The sequence below is a fragment of the Chamaea fasciata genome, unplaced genomic scaffold, assembly GCF_029207755.1.
Source record: "Chamaea fasciata isolate MVZ Bird 193981 ecotype frontalis unplaced genomic scaffold, bChaFas1.0.hap1 SCAF_19, whole genome shotgun sequence".
Classification (NCBI taxonomy): Eukaryota; Metazoa; Chordata; class Aves; order Passeriformes; family Sylviidae; genus Chamaea; species Chamaea fasciata.
The window spans coordinates 10,519,889-10,535,678 of record NW_027094104.1 but is presented as its reverse complement, the minus strand read 5'-3'; the positions used below and the strand labels follow the sequence as shown (position 1 = coordinate 10,535,678).

Genomic DNA, 15,790 nt, shown 5'->3' with positions numbered 1-15,790 from the left:
TTGTCCGCTCAAAAACAAATGGGACGCCTGGGTATAACTGTGCTGTGGGTGGGACACAGCCTTCAAATAATGAGCTTAATTAATCTGGGTAGAATTACCCTGAGATCTGCTCTGTCCTCCGTTATTAATGCAATGATCCACAAATCCTGTGCCACGTTCGTCAGTTGAGTCATCTGTGTCGCTCCAGATCTCGCACAAACGCTCCTGGAGCTGCTTGTGAGGCATTTGTCACCAAAACCTCGCAGGAAAGGTTTTGCCAGATAAAGCACATGGCAAACATTGCTCTGATCCACCCCTGGCTGCCAGGGCAGAGTCCTCTGTGGGGCTCCTCCTCGCTGACTCCCACTGGGGGCTGGTTTGGCCAAAGTTTTTCAGGCTTGAGAAGGTTCTTTGTCCAACCTTCCCAAGCCCAGTTCGTCCTGAGGTGCTCTCATGCTGACCCTCAGGGAGTTTTGTTAGACCACGAGTTCTTGCCTGTTAATGCAGGGACACACCTTTAGCCCCTCAGGTTGCTCCTCCTCATGTTCCAGGAGCTCCAGCCCCTGGGAGGATTTGGGAATTCCGAAGAGAGGTGCAGAGCCAGGCTCTGGAGCTGGGCAGCCTGGCCAGTCTGGGTGACAATGCAGTCCCTTGTTTTTTGTCACTCCACCAAATGCTGGAACTGGAGCTGCCTGCCCCAAACCCCTGCTGGACGTGCCCAGAGGGCCAAGTGCCACCAGGGCACCTCCAGCTCCTCCTGGGGCCTTGCTCAGGGTTAGAAACAAAAGCGGAAAGAGCTCTGAGAGTTATGTTGAGCCCCTCTTGCCCCCCTCACAGCGCCCCACCTCCCTCACAAGGAGGATTTCTTCTGATTTAGCCTTCAGTGTCTGTCTAACCTCTTACTTGATTGCTCTGACCACCGGAGAAGATGGGAACGGATGTAATAAAAACCCTTCAGGCCCCCAGCGCTTGTCAGTGAGCACTGAAACAGCCCATGGAGACTGGCACTGCTGACAGATCCTTTACAGCAGCACACCAGCGCTGCAGAAAAGAACTTTTCACTCTGCATTACTGGCAGAATGGCTCAAAAAGCTGAGCGTTTCCTTCTGCACCACCTCAAAGGCTGATGCCAGGATTGCAGCCCTCCGCATGGTAAAAGCTCTAGAGAAGCTCAGCATTGTTTACCTCAGAGGGAGCTTGCACCAAAAAAAAAAAAAAAAAAAAAAAAAAAGAGGCAAAAATTAAGATCAAAATATCAGGGCTATTTAATTTCAATTCATAACCAGGCCTGCGGGCTCACATCAGGACTCAGAGCTTTGTCTTAATCTAATTTTATGCAAACAATCCGGCGATAATAGAGGTTTATATAATCCACATCAAGGAAATCAGAGGGGTTCCCAAAACCTGTAATGAGAGCTGACATCACCGAGTGAGCACATCAGCAAAGCCAGAGCCCCACTGAATGAGTGGCTCCAGAGAGCCCTTGGCAGAGGCAGAGCTCCCTGCACGCCCCAGCAGGCTCTGAGGCGTTCTGTGGGGCGGTGATGAGAGCTGGCAGCATTTCCCTGGTTTGGGGTGCCCAGAGGAACCAGCCCCACTGCAGAGTTTCCTCCCTGAGCGGCCCCTCTGTGCTCTTGGAGGTGCAGGGGGAGTTTTGGGCAGAAAATGAGTCCAGGGGCTCTCGGAGCAGAGCTCTTCTGGGCACTGAGAATTTCAGATTTTCTGTGCTCACAGGCACTGACCCCCAGGCAAACACTGCATTGGACCTGAGGGTGTGGAAAAGGCTCCCAAAATTGGGTGACAGCGCTGGGATTGTGGGTGTGGGGTTTGAATACAAGTGTGTCATATCACAGGGTGGAAAACTCAGAGTTCAAGGGTTTAGAATACAGTAATATAGATATAAAGCAAGATGGAGGATTTAGGGCAGAGGCTGAGTCCTTCTTTTTCACCTTCTCCTTCACGGTCTGGGTGGCGTCTGGTAATTGGATAGAAAAATCCCCATTGTGGGCCATGGGTGGTTGGTTATTGGGTTAAAAGTAAAAATAATTTAGGTGCCATTTCTTAATTGGACAGTTTATCCTTAAAAGGCCTTGCAGAGAGAGAGAGATGGGGCTCCATTTTTAGTTTGTTAGCCAGAAGTGCTGCAGAACTCACGGTTTGTGAGACTGTGATATAAATAAGAATTAATAAACATCTGAGTCCGAACAAGAAATACCGTCTCAGGCATTTAATCCCAACCCTGGCAAAAAGAAGATAAAATGCAACACTGGGGTGCCCCATGTGAAGATCAAACCCACCACCTTCAGATCATGAGACTCAAGACTCTTCCTTCATTCATGGAGCCAATTAAGGCACTGAGAGGTGCAGAACCACCTCCTCTCCGAAGTCCCTGCACACCCCACAGACAGCTCCAGCAGGAGAAACCCAAACTGACAGAGCCTGATCACGGGCAGAGGTGGCTGCTTGGGATACATAGGTGACACCGTGTCCCCTGGCAGGCTGGGCAGCCTGTCCCCATGGAGGGGACACCAAGCTGGGAGAAGGGACCCGTACCTGAAGGATGACCCAGTGCCCCTCCTTGGCAGCCAGGTCCAGAGCTTGCTCCGCCACCACCTCTTGGCCTTGTCCCAGGGAAATGTTGTGGAGGTTCCTGTGGTTGAAGGTGAAGCCCAGCTTCTTCCCTGGGGGGAAACAAGGAGGGAGTTCAGCACCCTGGCAGGGCTGGGCCAGCACGGGCAGAGCTCCCTCCACCAAACCCTCACACGTGAGCGATCATACTCCTGATAGCAGCGATGCCTGAAGTTTTACCTTCCCTGTATTTCAGGTTCTGCGCTGCCCAGGGGTGCAGCTCTGAGCTCACAGTCAGTGTCACTCAGCTCTGCACAGAGCAGGGACACAAAACAAATCCTTCTCCTGCTGCACACCAAGGACAACTTTCAGCCCAAAAGCACAAACAAGGGTGGCTGGAGGGAGGAACAAGAAGGATGGGACCTCACAGGCTGGAGCTGGGATTGGACAATTAAACCCCAAGATGCAAATGGACCAAAACTTATCAAAGTGTGAGACCTGGTGACCGTTTGTCCATTTTGTGACCATTTTGGGTCCACTTTGGGTGCAGCCCTGGCCAGGCTCTTGTCCTGCCCAAGGTGTACCTTAAAGGCCTTTTAATAAATATCTTCTTCATTCCCTGGCTCTGTGAAGTCCCTGTTCCAGCTCAGCCTTCCCAAGACATGATCATTTCTCTGCTCTCATCCTCTTGGCTCTCACCCACTCCTTGCCCGAGTGCTCAAACAGCAGCAGCTTCTCCCAAACTCTTTTAATTACACTGCAGCATCCACACAAAGGTGCCAGATTACAAAGTGCCTCTTGTTTAAAGAACAGTATTCTCCTGCAACCCGGTGTAAAAACACATTTTACAGCGATAAGAAATTGAAATCTTCTCCTGCTGATTAACCAGGCTCTGAACACCCACAGTGGGTGGGGAAAAGCCCCTGTGGTGCAGGCTGGGTGCAGCAGCTTGGTTTGGAGAGGGCAGCTGGAGTGAAATCCCTTCCCCAGGCAAGGCCTCCCAGGTGTCTGGGGAGCAGTGACTCCTCCAGGTTTCTCGTGGAGCATCTCTGGATTTGCCTTCCTGGGGGCAGGTCCCAGTGCAGTCAGCAAAGCCCGGGGGAAGGGGAGGTTTGGGATCCCAGTGTCCCTCCAGGGCTCACTGATACCCCCCTGGAGTGCTGGGAAGTGGAAATAACAACTAGTAATCGTTTATTATTAACCCCCTGGCCTGGGGCAGTGCCCTGGCTCTGTGATTTGCCCCATCCCCTCTCGAGGCAGGTGCAGGGAACCCCAAAGCCCTGCACTCACTGCGTGGCAGCTCTTTGTGTCCCTCCACGTGGTCCCTGCAGCCTGCCCTGGTCTCTCTGGAGCATCCCAGTGGCTCAGATCATTCCTGGGCTCCTGGCTGCAGACTTCCTGGGCAGGTTTGGAATCCGTCACCCACGGCAGAGCACACCCTGCTGTTCCTCTCCTCAGAGCTCTCCCTGCTGTGTGCTCCTCAGAAGAAAAATCCCAATTTGTGCTGCGGGAGGGAACAGCCCCACAAACATCTCCAGGATGGATTTGGCTCAGCCAGGGAGTCAGGGCTCATCCCTGGGGACTGCCCACACTTATCTCTGCACGCAGGTTTGCCTCCCTGCAGATGGTGCACCCTGAATTCCCAATTCCTGCTGAAAGCAGGCAAGTTTTAGAGAGGAACAAGGAAAAGATTTGTCTCGCACGGCTCAGGAACCATCTCGTGGTACAAGGCTGGAAACAGATGGCCAGAAGGAGAGCAAACCTCAAACTCCAGCTCTCTGCTGAGCCTCACCACAGCTTCCCCTGGGATACAGCCCTCCACACATTTTAGAGTCTCCACTTCTCTTTCCCACCATCTCTGGCTGCTGCCGGCTTTGAAAGCTGCTGATCCTCTCCTCTGCCTCCAAGATCCACCGCCTCGAGAGGGGATGGGGCAGATCACAGAGCCAGGGCGCTGCCCCAGGCCAGATAATTAATAATAAATGGATATCATTATCATTTCCACTGCAGGGGGTATCAGTGAGCCTGCTCCCTCCTGGCTGGCTGCAGGAGGAAGGGGATGTGCACTCGGGGAGGGCACAGAGCCCTTCCAGCCCACCAGTGTTCGCCCTCCCCGTGACGCCAAGGAAAGGTCCCGTGGGTGGGCAGCATCTGCAAGGAGCTGACTTCCATTCACAGGAATTATCCGGCACTTTAATAAAACCTAATGAAGGACAGAGAAAATATCAACGAGGAGCCAAGCTCAGGCCCGTGGGTGAGGCAGCTGGAAGGCCAGTGCAGCTGCTCTGTGGCAATGATTTTATTTCATTGCCTCCCTCTTTGCTTTTCCCTGCTGTAACTTCTCTGGCTGGCCAACCCCAGGTGCTCAGCTACGCTCATCTTTACAATTCCAATTAAACCACTCAGGGTGTGATTTTAGTGCTTCATTTCCCATACAAAAAAAAAAAAATAACAGGGAGTGAGACAGGATCACCAGTGTGGCTCCAAAGGGAGGGCAGGGACATCACAGGAGCTTCCTTTGGGGGTGCCCCTTCGATTTCCAGCAATGACACCTGGTCTGGGGGGCAGAAAGAGCCTGAAATGCAAAGCCAGGCCCAAGAATTCCCCAGAAGGAGCTGTCTGTGGCTGAGGCTGCACAGAGTTTAACAGCTCTGACAGCTGCTCCTGGCAGTGTTGGTAAAGGCTCACTCCAACATTATTTTGGGTGCACTGTGGAGAGGAGAAAGAAAGCACGAGTCATTGTTCTGCTGCCCTGGTCCGTGCCAGCCTGGATGGTGTTTTGTCCTGTCCAGCCCCGAGGGCATCGGACTCCTCTGCTCCAGAGGGACATCCAGCTTGAAAATGAGAAATTTTTTTCCACAGTGGAGCCAAGACCCAGAGTAAATTCTCCACAGGGGCAGGTTTGGAGCACAGCAGGGGCTGCAGCCATCGGTGCACAGGGGCATCAGTGCCCTCTCAGGGGAGGCATCTCACAGAAGGCCCTTTGGCTCTGGGGCCAGCTGACCATCCACGTGGAAATCAGCTCAGGAAGGATGGGAAAGGAAGCTGGAAACTTTGCCATAAAGCAGCAATCTGTTACAGGGAGCTGCTGCTTATTTTTAGTTATCATAGAACCATAGAAGAGCAGGTTGGGAGGGACCTCAAGGGTCCTCTGGTTCACCCTTTCTTGGCAACAAGCATCTGACAGCATGTGAGAGATCTCTGACGTAAATTACAGGTTGTGCACAAACCCAGCTCGGAGATCGTTGCAGTGTGAACCACGCTGGGAATCCAGGCAGTGCAGGAAAGAGACAAGTTTAATTTAAACTTAAGATGAAAATCCCAAAAAAAAAAAAACCAAACCAAACTTCGAGAAAAAACAATAAAACCAAACCAAAATCCCATCGCATCCTCTCACAATTGTCTATTTTTAACATATTACTTCATTATCTACAAAGAGATGAGAAAAAAAAAAACAAAAAAACAAATGAAACAGGCATGTTGTGCTGAGATAATAATGCAGCAGATAAATAGCCAGGCTGTGGCGTGCCTAGAGACAGGATTTATTTACCGTGTTTCTCCACATCCTTCAGTGGGTCCACTCCTGGGGACAGGATAAAAAACATCGGGGTTGCAGGCCCTGATTCCTCAAAGGTGGTCGCAAAATCCAGGGATCTCCCCACCACGTATTTGCTGCCCAGCTTTTCTTCTACAAAATCCCTGCCAGAGACAAAAAAAGGCTTTCACCAGTTGGTTCAGAAAATGCAGATTCCCTTGCAAATAATCAGTTAATTGTGATGGAATCCCAGAATTGTTAAGGTTTGAGAAGGTTGTGAAGTGTGAGCAATATGAAGCCACCACCGTGTTCACCATTAAACCACGTCCTCGAGTGCCCCATCCACAGGATTTCTGAGCACTTCCAGGGGTGGTGCCAGGGTTTGATAACCCTTCAACTGGAAAAGTTTTGCCTAATTTTCATTCTAAACCTCTCCTGGTGCAATTTGAGGCCGTTTCCTCTGGTCCTGTCCTTCTTTCCCTGGGTGTCCCCTCCTGTCAGGGAGTTGTGCAGAGCCACCAGGTCCCCCCTGAGCCTCCTTTTCCCCAGGCTGAGCCCCTTTCCCAGCTCCCTCAGCCTCTCCTCATACCACCTGTCCCGCAATTAATTTTCATTTTGGTGGTTCGAATGGTTTAGAAACTGAATTTAGGAAAATGAGCAGGAAATAATTGTGGATGGGATGTGTAGGCTGAACGCCTGCCCCTCCGTACAGGGCTGGGATGCCACAGGAGACACCAGCTCCTCACAAACAAAGGGAAGCAGGAAGGGAGAGCAGTGGGAGCTGCCAGCCCAAGGCTGCGTTCAGAAGTAAAACACAAGCACTGCCTTGGTTCTGACTCAGGAATCTCAGGGGGAAAGAAATAAGCCGAGGTAAAAGCTACAAGAGCCGGCCGCGTGTTCTGCAATCCGAGCAGCCCCGGCGAGGAAGCAGCGATCCACAGAAAGTCCAGATGATTTACACGACTGCTTTGATCTGGGAAGCTGAAAGGGAAGAGCTCTAAGAATGTCTGGAGCACGGAGCCTCAGCATGAGAGTGACAAGGAAAACCACAAAGGAGTGAGGAGGGAGAAGCTCAGCTCCATGGCAGCTGCTGGAACGGAGCGCGGTGCGTGGCGAATGTTCTGGCTGGATTCCCCCAGGGTGAGCTCCTGACATCACTGCTTCACAGAGAGAGGGACACTGAACACTGATTCAAAGGTAGGAACGTTATGTTCAAACGCCAGGAATGCTGCTGGAGCTCAGATGGATTACTCAGGCCTTTTGAAGGCAGCCAAATTCTTTCTAAGAGAGCTGAGAACCTCCTTCAAGGACTGGTGAAAGGCAGCTGGAATAGAAATGCCTAAGGGATTGCAAAAAAAAAAAAAAAAAAAAAAGAAAAGCTTCCACATTTTGGGTACCTCTTTCAAGTAGATTTTTCTGTTCAGAGTTAAGATTTGCTAAATTGCTGCTGGAAAGGCTCAGGCCATGAAGTTTAACCGAGTCCATCAGATCCAAGGTCACGACACTCTTGTTCCACCTCACATCTCAGCTCTCTCAAACAGGGCCTTGGAGACCCGGAAACACGAGGTGCTACAAGAAGCTTTTTGCTGACGTTCTTCAATAAGATTGAAGGATGAAATGGATATTTACAGGGGAAAATCCTTCGGCAGGAAATCACAGCTGTTGGTGCGCTGCTGGCCCTGAAGCTCTAAGGAGTGAGTCAGGGAAAGAGGGGCTCCTCCTGATGACTCCTTAGACCTGGGGAGTGAACCAGACTGGGCAAACATCCCCAGGGATCTGCTAGGAAGAGTGGCTGGAACACCCAACTTCCCATAGCTTGGATCATCTTAAATCCCAAAGAATTCCTACAGCATCATTGTGGAGCAGGTGGGACACAAAGGGCCTTACAGCTTTCTGAACAGCAGCTGGGAATGAGGCTGGGACATCCCAGGGCATCCAAAATCCCCCTGCCCACCTGTGGCTGGGCTAAAACATTGCCCCTAAAATGCAGCCATGGACTGGTCAGGGCCCCCGGGGAAGGTCTGGACTGGTCACGATGGCCACGATCACCGGTGAGGTGTTTGTAATGTTGGCACGCTGAGATATTGATAACTCAGTTGTTTTTCAAGAAGAGTCCCCAAAGTCCTGGGAAAGGCTCAGTGAGCTGCTGCTGTTTGCACTTCGAGATAAGAAACAGAACAAAACAAAACCCGATTTAAGTGCCCCTGTGCAAACAGAAAAGCTTGACGTGCCCACACCTTAAAACATCCAGCCAAGCTTTTGAACTTGGATTCCCTTTTCATAAAAGAGAGGCAGGAAAGGGGCTGAGATTTGATGTTCCAGTTATTTCTGAGCTGTCTGAGTGAGAAAGAAATGAACTATAGCAGCATAAATGAAATATGCACCTAAAATTTCAGGAGCTGATTTTACTCAAGCTAAACAACAACAGGAAAACCAATGTTTTCAGCTGAGAAGCACATGGAGAATCCAGCCATGAGAGTAAGAAATGAAAAAAAGATGGATTAGCACCAGTAACATGATAAACTATAGTGTTTATTCTAATAAAAAATAATAGCAGTGACCACGGGGAGACTTGACTCAGTCTTGTCTGGGTTTTCCTGTGAACCTTGGAGCACAAACAGATGTAGTTCATACACTGAGTAAAACACTCTGCTGTGTGCAGGAGTATAAACTGCTGGAGAAACAGGAGCATGAGAGACACCACAGAAATGTCAGAACGTTGGCCACAGAAGGGAAAAAAACAAGTCCTCATGGAGTGAAAGACCTTTAGGTTGTCCTGGAACGAGGAGGTTGCTTTTGCAAAACTTCAGGAAGTTTAGCCTCGCCCAGTTACCCGCACTGCATAATTTACAGCTACAACTTTCAGAACCAGCAGCACATGAATTTTACATTTTACAGGGAAAAAAAAAAAAAAAAGAAAAAAAAAAAAGAGAGAGAGAGGAAACCTCTATAAGACTTTCCTTTACATCTACTCTTTATTCTGATGTCTAAAAAGTAGATGTAGTAACTGAAATGGATGTTGCTGAACTCAGCCTGCAGCAGATGTGTGACACCTGTGTGGTGACGCTCATTTCTGACTTGGCAGGTCTGCCTCTCATCCCTCGAGGTGACACTGAGCTCTGGTCCCACCAAGCAAGAAATTCCACTTCAATCCGATGTGTTGATTGCCTCGCAGAGTTCAGAGACCAATGAACCACGCAGTGCTTGGGGCTGAAGGGACCTTAAAGATCATCCCGTTCTACCCCTGCCACGGCAGGGACACCTCCCACTGTCCCAGGCTGCTCCCAGCCCTGTCCAGCCTGGCCTTGGAGAAGACAAGAGCAGTGTAAAACTTGGTCTTCCTAATGGAGTGAATCCAGTCCCAGAGAGTGAAGGGAGGGGAGGAAGATGTCAGAAAAGGGGATTCTGATAACAAATGTCGTCACGTTTTTGGCAGAGGGAATTACAGGATCACAGAACGGTTTGGATTGCAAGGGATCTCAAAGATCATCTCATTTCAAATCCCTGCCATGGACAGAGACACTTTCCACTATCCCTGGGTTGAGTCCCAGGCCTTGGACACTTCCAGGGATCCAGGGGCAGCCACAGCTGCTCTGGGAATTCCATTCCAGGGCCTCCCCACCCTCACGGTTCATCCAAGACCCCTCGATAGGAAACCACACTGCAGAACTCACACCCTCCAAACTCTCTGACACCCACAAATCCCAGCACATCCCTGAACTCCTCCTGCCCCCCCCAGAGCCCCAGAGCTGCCCCCGGGCCCCACCTGATGGCGCAGGGGACGCGGTCCGGCCGCAGGGCTCTCATGATGCACAGGCGCTGCAGGGACGACTTGTTCTTCCAGTCCTGGGGGAACCTCTCCTTCTCGGGACACTCAGACTCCACAAACTTCTTCCACCGCTTTGCAGAGCCCTCAATGTCCCGGTCCAGGTTTCTGAATTCCTCCATGGATGAGAGAGCCTGGAAAAATTCAAGGTGATGGCTTAAGTTTTATCTTTCCTGTATTTCAGGTTCTGTGGTGCCCAGGGGTGCAGCTCTGAGCTCACAGTCAGTGTCACTCAGCTCTGCACACAGCAGGGACACAAAACAAATCCTTCTCCTGCTGCACACCAAGGACAGCTGGGACAAGTGTTCAGGCCCAAAAGCACAAACAAGGGTGGCTGAAGGGAGGAACAAGAAGGATGGGACCTCACAGGCTGGAACTGGGATTGGACAATTAAACCCCAATGTGCAAATGGATCAAAACTTATCAAAGTGTGAGACCTCGTGAGCGTTTGTCCATTTTGGAATGGACCTTGAAGCCCTCCACCATTAGCTGGGTCACACACACACAGTTGCTTTTCTGTCCCTGTTCCCCCAGTCACATCCCTCGGTGACACCACAGCACTGAACCTTCCCACTCATTTCATGGTGACCACGGAGCCAGGAACCTCCACAAGCACAGGGCAAATGTAGTGCTGCCTCTGTTCAAGCAATCAGCCCATCCAGAATCGTGATAAAAATCAAATAATTTGGTTTCTATTTGCCAAATGCACATGAAGATGAACCTCATGGTGCTATGAGTCTGTAGCAGGAACAGGCAGCTGAAGAATGCCCCAGAAAAAAACCAGCCCAGCATGGCATTAAATAAATTAAAATTACAATGAAAATGTAGTTGGATCTTGTAGCTAGAAAGTGGCAACTATAAATGTTATGCAGACAAGTGAAGAATCCAAATTCTCTTTCAGACAACTGGAGGCAGAACACATTGCAGAGCTCGTAAGGTTCCTCTGGATCCGAGTGAAATTCTCACTGAAACAAACATCTCCATTTTGCATAATCTGGAGCTGTGAGCAGCTGAACATGAAATGGAAAAGACAAGTGAAGGATAACAGTCAGTGAACTGCTTTCTACAGAGAGAGAAGGGCTCCAGAGCCAAGCGGGAGCTGCTTGGTGCGCAGAGGGGTTCCCCACACCAGTGCTCCTGCTCCCACCCTGTGGGAAAGGGATTTGTGGAGGATTCCCAAAGCCTGACTGAAAGCTCACACAGTATGAATCTGTGTGCAAACTCTGGGATAAAATATGCCGACTTAGAATGGCCATGGGACAGGAGAGACATTGCTGAGAGAGAAACGGAACCAGGAACAAGTTTCAAATGATGACCTTGTAAATAGACCAGATATTGTGGATAAATACGATGTGTGTGAAAGGTGTATTGTACTAGGACATTGTGTATTGCGCAAACTATGTGAGCCTTCTGTCAGGCTTTGGGAATCCTCCACAAATCCATTTCCCACAGGACCCCACACAGCCTCACTGTGGGAAGCACCTTTGGGAAAAGCTGCTTTCGCACCTTGTTCAGGTGGACTGGGAAGATCCAGCCTTGCGCAGGGCTTGGAAACTCACAGAAGGGCCCTGGCAGAGGGGTGAGGGATTGCCTGGGATATGCTGCTGTTGCAAACGAGGCAGAAGACATTGAGGATGAAACTGTTTTTAAAAAAAAATCCACTTTCCCTCTGGAAGGTTTCCCAGTGGGAAGGCAAGAGCAGTGTAAAATTTGGTCTTCCTAACAGACTGAATTCAGCCCCAGAGAGTGAAGGGAGGGGAGGGAGATGTCAGAAAAGGGGGTTCTGGTATTAAATGTTTTCACTTTTTTGGCAGAGGGAATTACAGGATCACAGAACGGTTTGGATTGCAAGGGATCTCAAAGATCATCTCATTTCAAATCCCTGCCATGGACAGAGACACTTTCCACTGTCCCAGGCTGCTCCAAGCCCCGTCCAGCCTGACTTTGGACACTTCCAGGGATGCAGGGGCAGCCACAGCTGCTCTGGGCAGCCTGTTCCCAGGTGGAAAGCCTGTGGATGGCAGAGGGAAGGAGGTTGTGGAGCTCTTCCCAGAGTGGGCCATGACCCAGGACCTTTGCTGGGCGTCCCCTCACAGCTTCACTGGAGCAATGCTTGGAAAAACCCTCTGGAGGGGCCCAGGCCAAGCTCCTTCCCAGGCTGGGTCTGGCCATGGCTGTGTCCACCAAAACCCTGAGCTCTCAGCCCCTCTGGGTGCCCTGCTGTCAGACTGTGCTGTCCTTACACTAAAGGAGATGATTTTTGTAAAGAACGTGTTCAAGCAGAACCTCCCAAGCTGCAGTTTGTCACGGTGGAGAATTTATTACCCACTGCCAGGATGGAGAACATGGCTCTGTCCTCTCGTGGTTGGACAAATCCCCACTTTCCCTCACAGGCTGTGAGGGTCAGAACCAGAGCTCTGGGCAGAGGAGAACTTTCAGATACCCCCAAAAATTCCTCTGCAGCAGCCCCAGCCTTGCCCAAAGGCAGAGTTCCATCAACAGCTCCACCCACGGCACGGGGAAAGAAGAGCAGAGTGTTTGCAGTGCCACAGCAGGAACGGGCTCAGCTCCCCGCTGACCATCCCCGTGCCAAATTCCCAGGGATCCAGAGAATTCCACGGGGGCTGTGAGCAAAGGAGTGACTCAACAGCTGCTGTTTGCATGTGTGGATTTGCACTGACAAGGAGAAATGTCAGCCACAGAAGGGCTTGCTCCAAACTCAGCGCCGTAATCCCGATTTCTGTGAAAAACCAGAGCAGGAACATGAGAAACTGAGAAAACCCAACGTGAGAAACTGCAATTCCCAGGAACGATGCCACGAATCCTGACCTGCCAAGCCGTGGTTCCTGCAGCAATGAACGTACTCAGTGCACCTCTCATGGCTGAGCGTAACACAATGGCAAATGTTGAATTCGGGGAATTCTCAGTGCAAGTGCTTACATAAAACATCCTCTCACTGTTGACTTTTGACGTGATTTACTTCAATTACCACTTCAGAACTTTGGCTGCTGCTGCTTCGAGAAGTCTCTTGGCTGATGTTAACGAGGGAGGCTCTGAAAAATTGCTTTTTTCTGACTCAATGACAGACGAGTAATCAGGAATGATGGTCTCCCTCTCTCCCTGAACAGCGTATTCCAGAATCCAGAAAGCTCTCAACTCAAATAAAAACACTGTATTATATGAATTAACACCAAGATTTTCATTAGTCAACAATGTTAATGGCATTTCTTAGGAGTGATGGTATTAATGGGAGGTGCTCCTGTTTAAAAGCCAGTGGAGTGAAAGCTCTCTCAATCAGTAATATTTTTTTTTCTTAATTTTAATTGTTTTTCGATACCCCTGTTGTGAATTTTTCCAGGAAACTTAGTCCAGCACTAACAGATCCCCGTTCCCAGGCAGGAGTGGTACATTGGGGAGGCAGATGGGAACTGCACATCAACCTGTGCAGGGGATCTATTTTTGTCCACATAATGGAAAGTACTTTTGTCACTTAGAGTTGTCATGGAAATTGAGAGAGACAAAAAAAAAAATATTGGTCAGAATAGAAAACGATCCAAAGGGCTGGAGGACTCGAGCTCTTCTCTTTGCAGCCCACACTGCGATCACTTCTGCTGGCTGGGAAGAGGAGGGGCTTGAGTTTATAGCCCAAAATGAGACTTTTTCAGCAAAACTTCATTCCATGTCAGGGAGAGGATCCACCATCTTCTCAGAGAAAGTGGTTTTGCCTTCCCTGAGTCACAGACAAGTCGCTTTATCAGTCCAGGTTTCTCTGACAGCTCCTTGTCTCAGTGTTGCTGTGGAGCTGGAGCGTCAGCAGCTCCGGGGGGGTTCACACGTTCCCAGATGCAGAGCTGTGAGAAACGGGTCTGTTGAGGGTTCCCAAAGCCTGGCTGAAAGCTCACACAGTCTTGTCCATCTGTGTGCAAACTCTGAGATAAGGTGTGCTGGCTTAGAAAGGCCATGGGATGGGACAGACCTTGCTGAGAGAGAAATGGAACTGGAAACAAGGTTCAAATGACGGCCTTGCAAATAGAGCAGATATTTTGGAGGAATAGAACTGTGAAAGATGCATTGTAACAAGACCCACGAGGGGTATTTTTAGATGATTGGCTTTAAGGCATTAACAGCATTGTGTGGCAAAAGCTGATAGGCCAAGAAATGCTTATACTGAATTGTAATTAGAAGATAGTTTGGCTTCTGATTGTGATGGTGTGAATCGTAACATCTGTATTGTCTCACCCTTCACGTGAGACTGAGAATGGAATAAAAGTCTTTAAAACAGGAGCCCCGTGTCTGGGTCAGGAAAAGGGTTTGTCCAGCACAGAGCTCTCCCTTTCCCCCGCAGCTGCAGGAATCACAGCAAGGACCAGGCACTCCCTGTGGGACAGGAATCCTGGATGCCACCACCGAGCCGGGGAGTGTTCTCCACACACGGCCAAGGATCTGAGGGAATGGGGGGACCTTTGTGGGGACAACGTCTGTGGGGACACCCAGGGAGGAGAGGAAACCCTCGGAATCCAGAGGAGCCTTTGGAGAAGAGAAGAGCTCCAGAGGGCTGCAGCACTGCTGCTGCACACCAGTTATCTCCTGGTGCCAGACAGAGCACTGCAAGTTCTGGATGTTTATTAGAGGGAACACTTGCTCTGATCACTAAAGGCAACTGTTCTAAGGAAACCATCTGCCCAAACTCCCCTCAAGCTTAGGCGTTGCTTCACAAGGTATTATTAAACCCTAAAAAACCCCAAACACATATACTAACACCATGTTTTCTTCCCCTCAGTTCCAAAAGGAATTATCCTAAAAAAAAAAAAAAAAAAAAAAAAGAGATTGTTTTGCATTTTAAAGTATTTCCATGATTTCAAACACCCCTCCTCAGAGTCACCTGGCCAGAAAACAGCTCTGGGGCAAGGCAGGACAAAATCACCTCATTGCTGCACAAACAGGATTAAAATAAAACAGAGCCAGACAAGGCAGAGCTGCCAGAACACTCCCAACACCCAGTTACCCACCTCCCCAGCAGCCATGAGACTGCGTTTTAAAAGGCAGAAGGAAATCAAAATAAAGGAATTTGAGGGCTTTTGTAAAAGCTATCATTATCTTTGGAGGCTTCAGGTTATATCTGGTTTTTACTTACAATTTCTACTTACATATCTTGCTCTTTTAAAGAAAAAGAAAAAAAAAAAAAAAGTAGTGCTTCTCTGCTTTAAAAAATTACTTTCTGTAGGGAGCACACCGAACATCAAACATCTCTCTGTAAAAATCACACAACCTGACAACACTGGCAAGAAATGATATTTAATATTCTCCCGGTTGTAATAGTCTGTGAGATGATTAAATCCTGGTGATTAGTCACGATTTCACTCGCAGAATTAAGGAGCTGTGGAATTTATGAATCGAGTTACACAGTTTTTAAGCAGAGAACCACAGAGGTCTCCGGTGCCTGTCCGTGGGTTTGAGGGGTTTGGAGCGGCTCGTGGGTGAATTTTGTGGGGTTCGGTGACCAAGGTGGGATTTAGGACTCGAAGATCTTGAAGATCTTTTCCAACCTTAAAGACTCAACAATTCTGTGATCCCCCAAGCACTTTGTAAAGGCCTTACACTTACATGAGTTTCAGCAAACATTCATAATTCCTTCCTTTCGTTTCCTGCAGCTGGCCCAGGAGCCTTTAGGAAAAACCAGCATCCCCACAGCTGGAGAATGACAGCTCCTGGGAGAACGGCAAAGCCACACCTGCACCTGGCTTCCATTGATAGATTGGATCGCTCAGGAAAAAGACATGCAGGCAGATGAATTGCTCCATTTAAATACTACTGTTAACTAGAGGAATTAACGTAGCAGATGATGGATTATTTACAATCCCTCCCATCCCAGCTTTTGGGTT

General features: G+C 49.5%; 1 protein-coding gene across 1 annotated transcript in view; it reads right to left on the bottom strand.

Annotated features, from left to right (window-relative positions):
• DNAH9 (dynein axonemal heavy chain 9) overlaps positions 1-15,790 on the bottom strand; it is a 137,106-nt gene that overhangs the window by 28,878 nt on the left and 92,438 nt on the right. The window contains exons 59-61 of the mRNA XM_066200303.1: positions 9,849-10,042; positions 6,098-6,246; positions 2,533-2,660 (exon numbers count right to left, since the gene is read on the bottom strand). Coding sequence (XP_066056400.1) covers positions 2,533-2,660; positions 6,098-6,246; positions 9,849-10,042 — 471 coding nt within the window. The remainder of the gene's footprint in view (positions 1-2,532; positions 2,661-6,097; positions 6,247-9,848; positions 10,043-15,790) is intronic.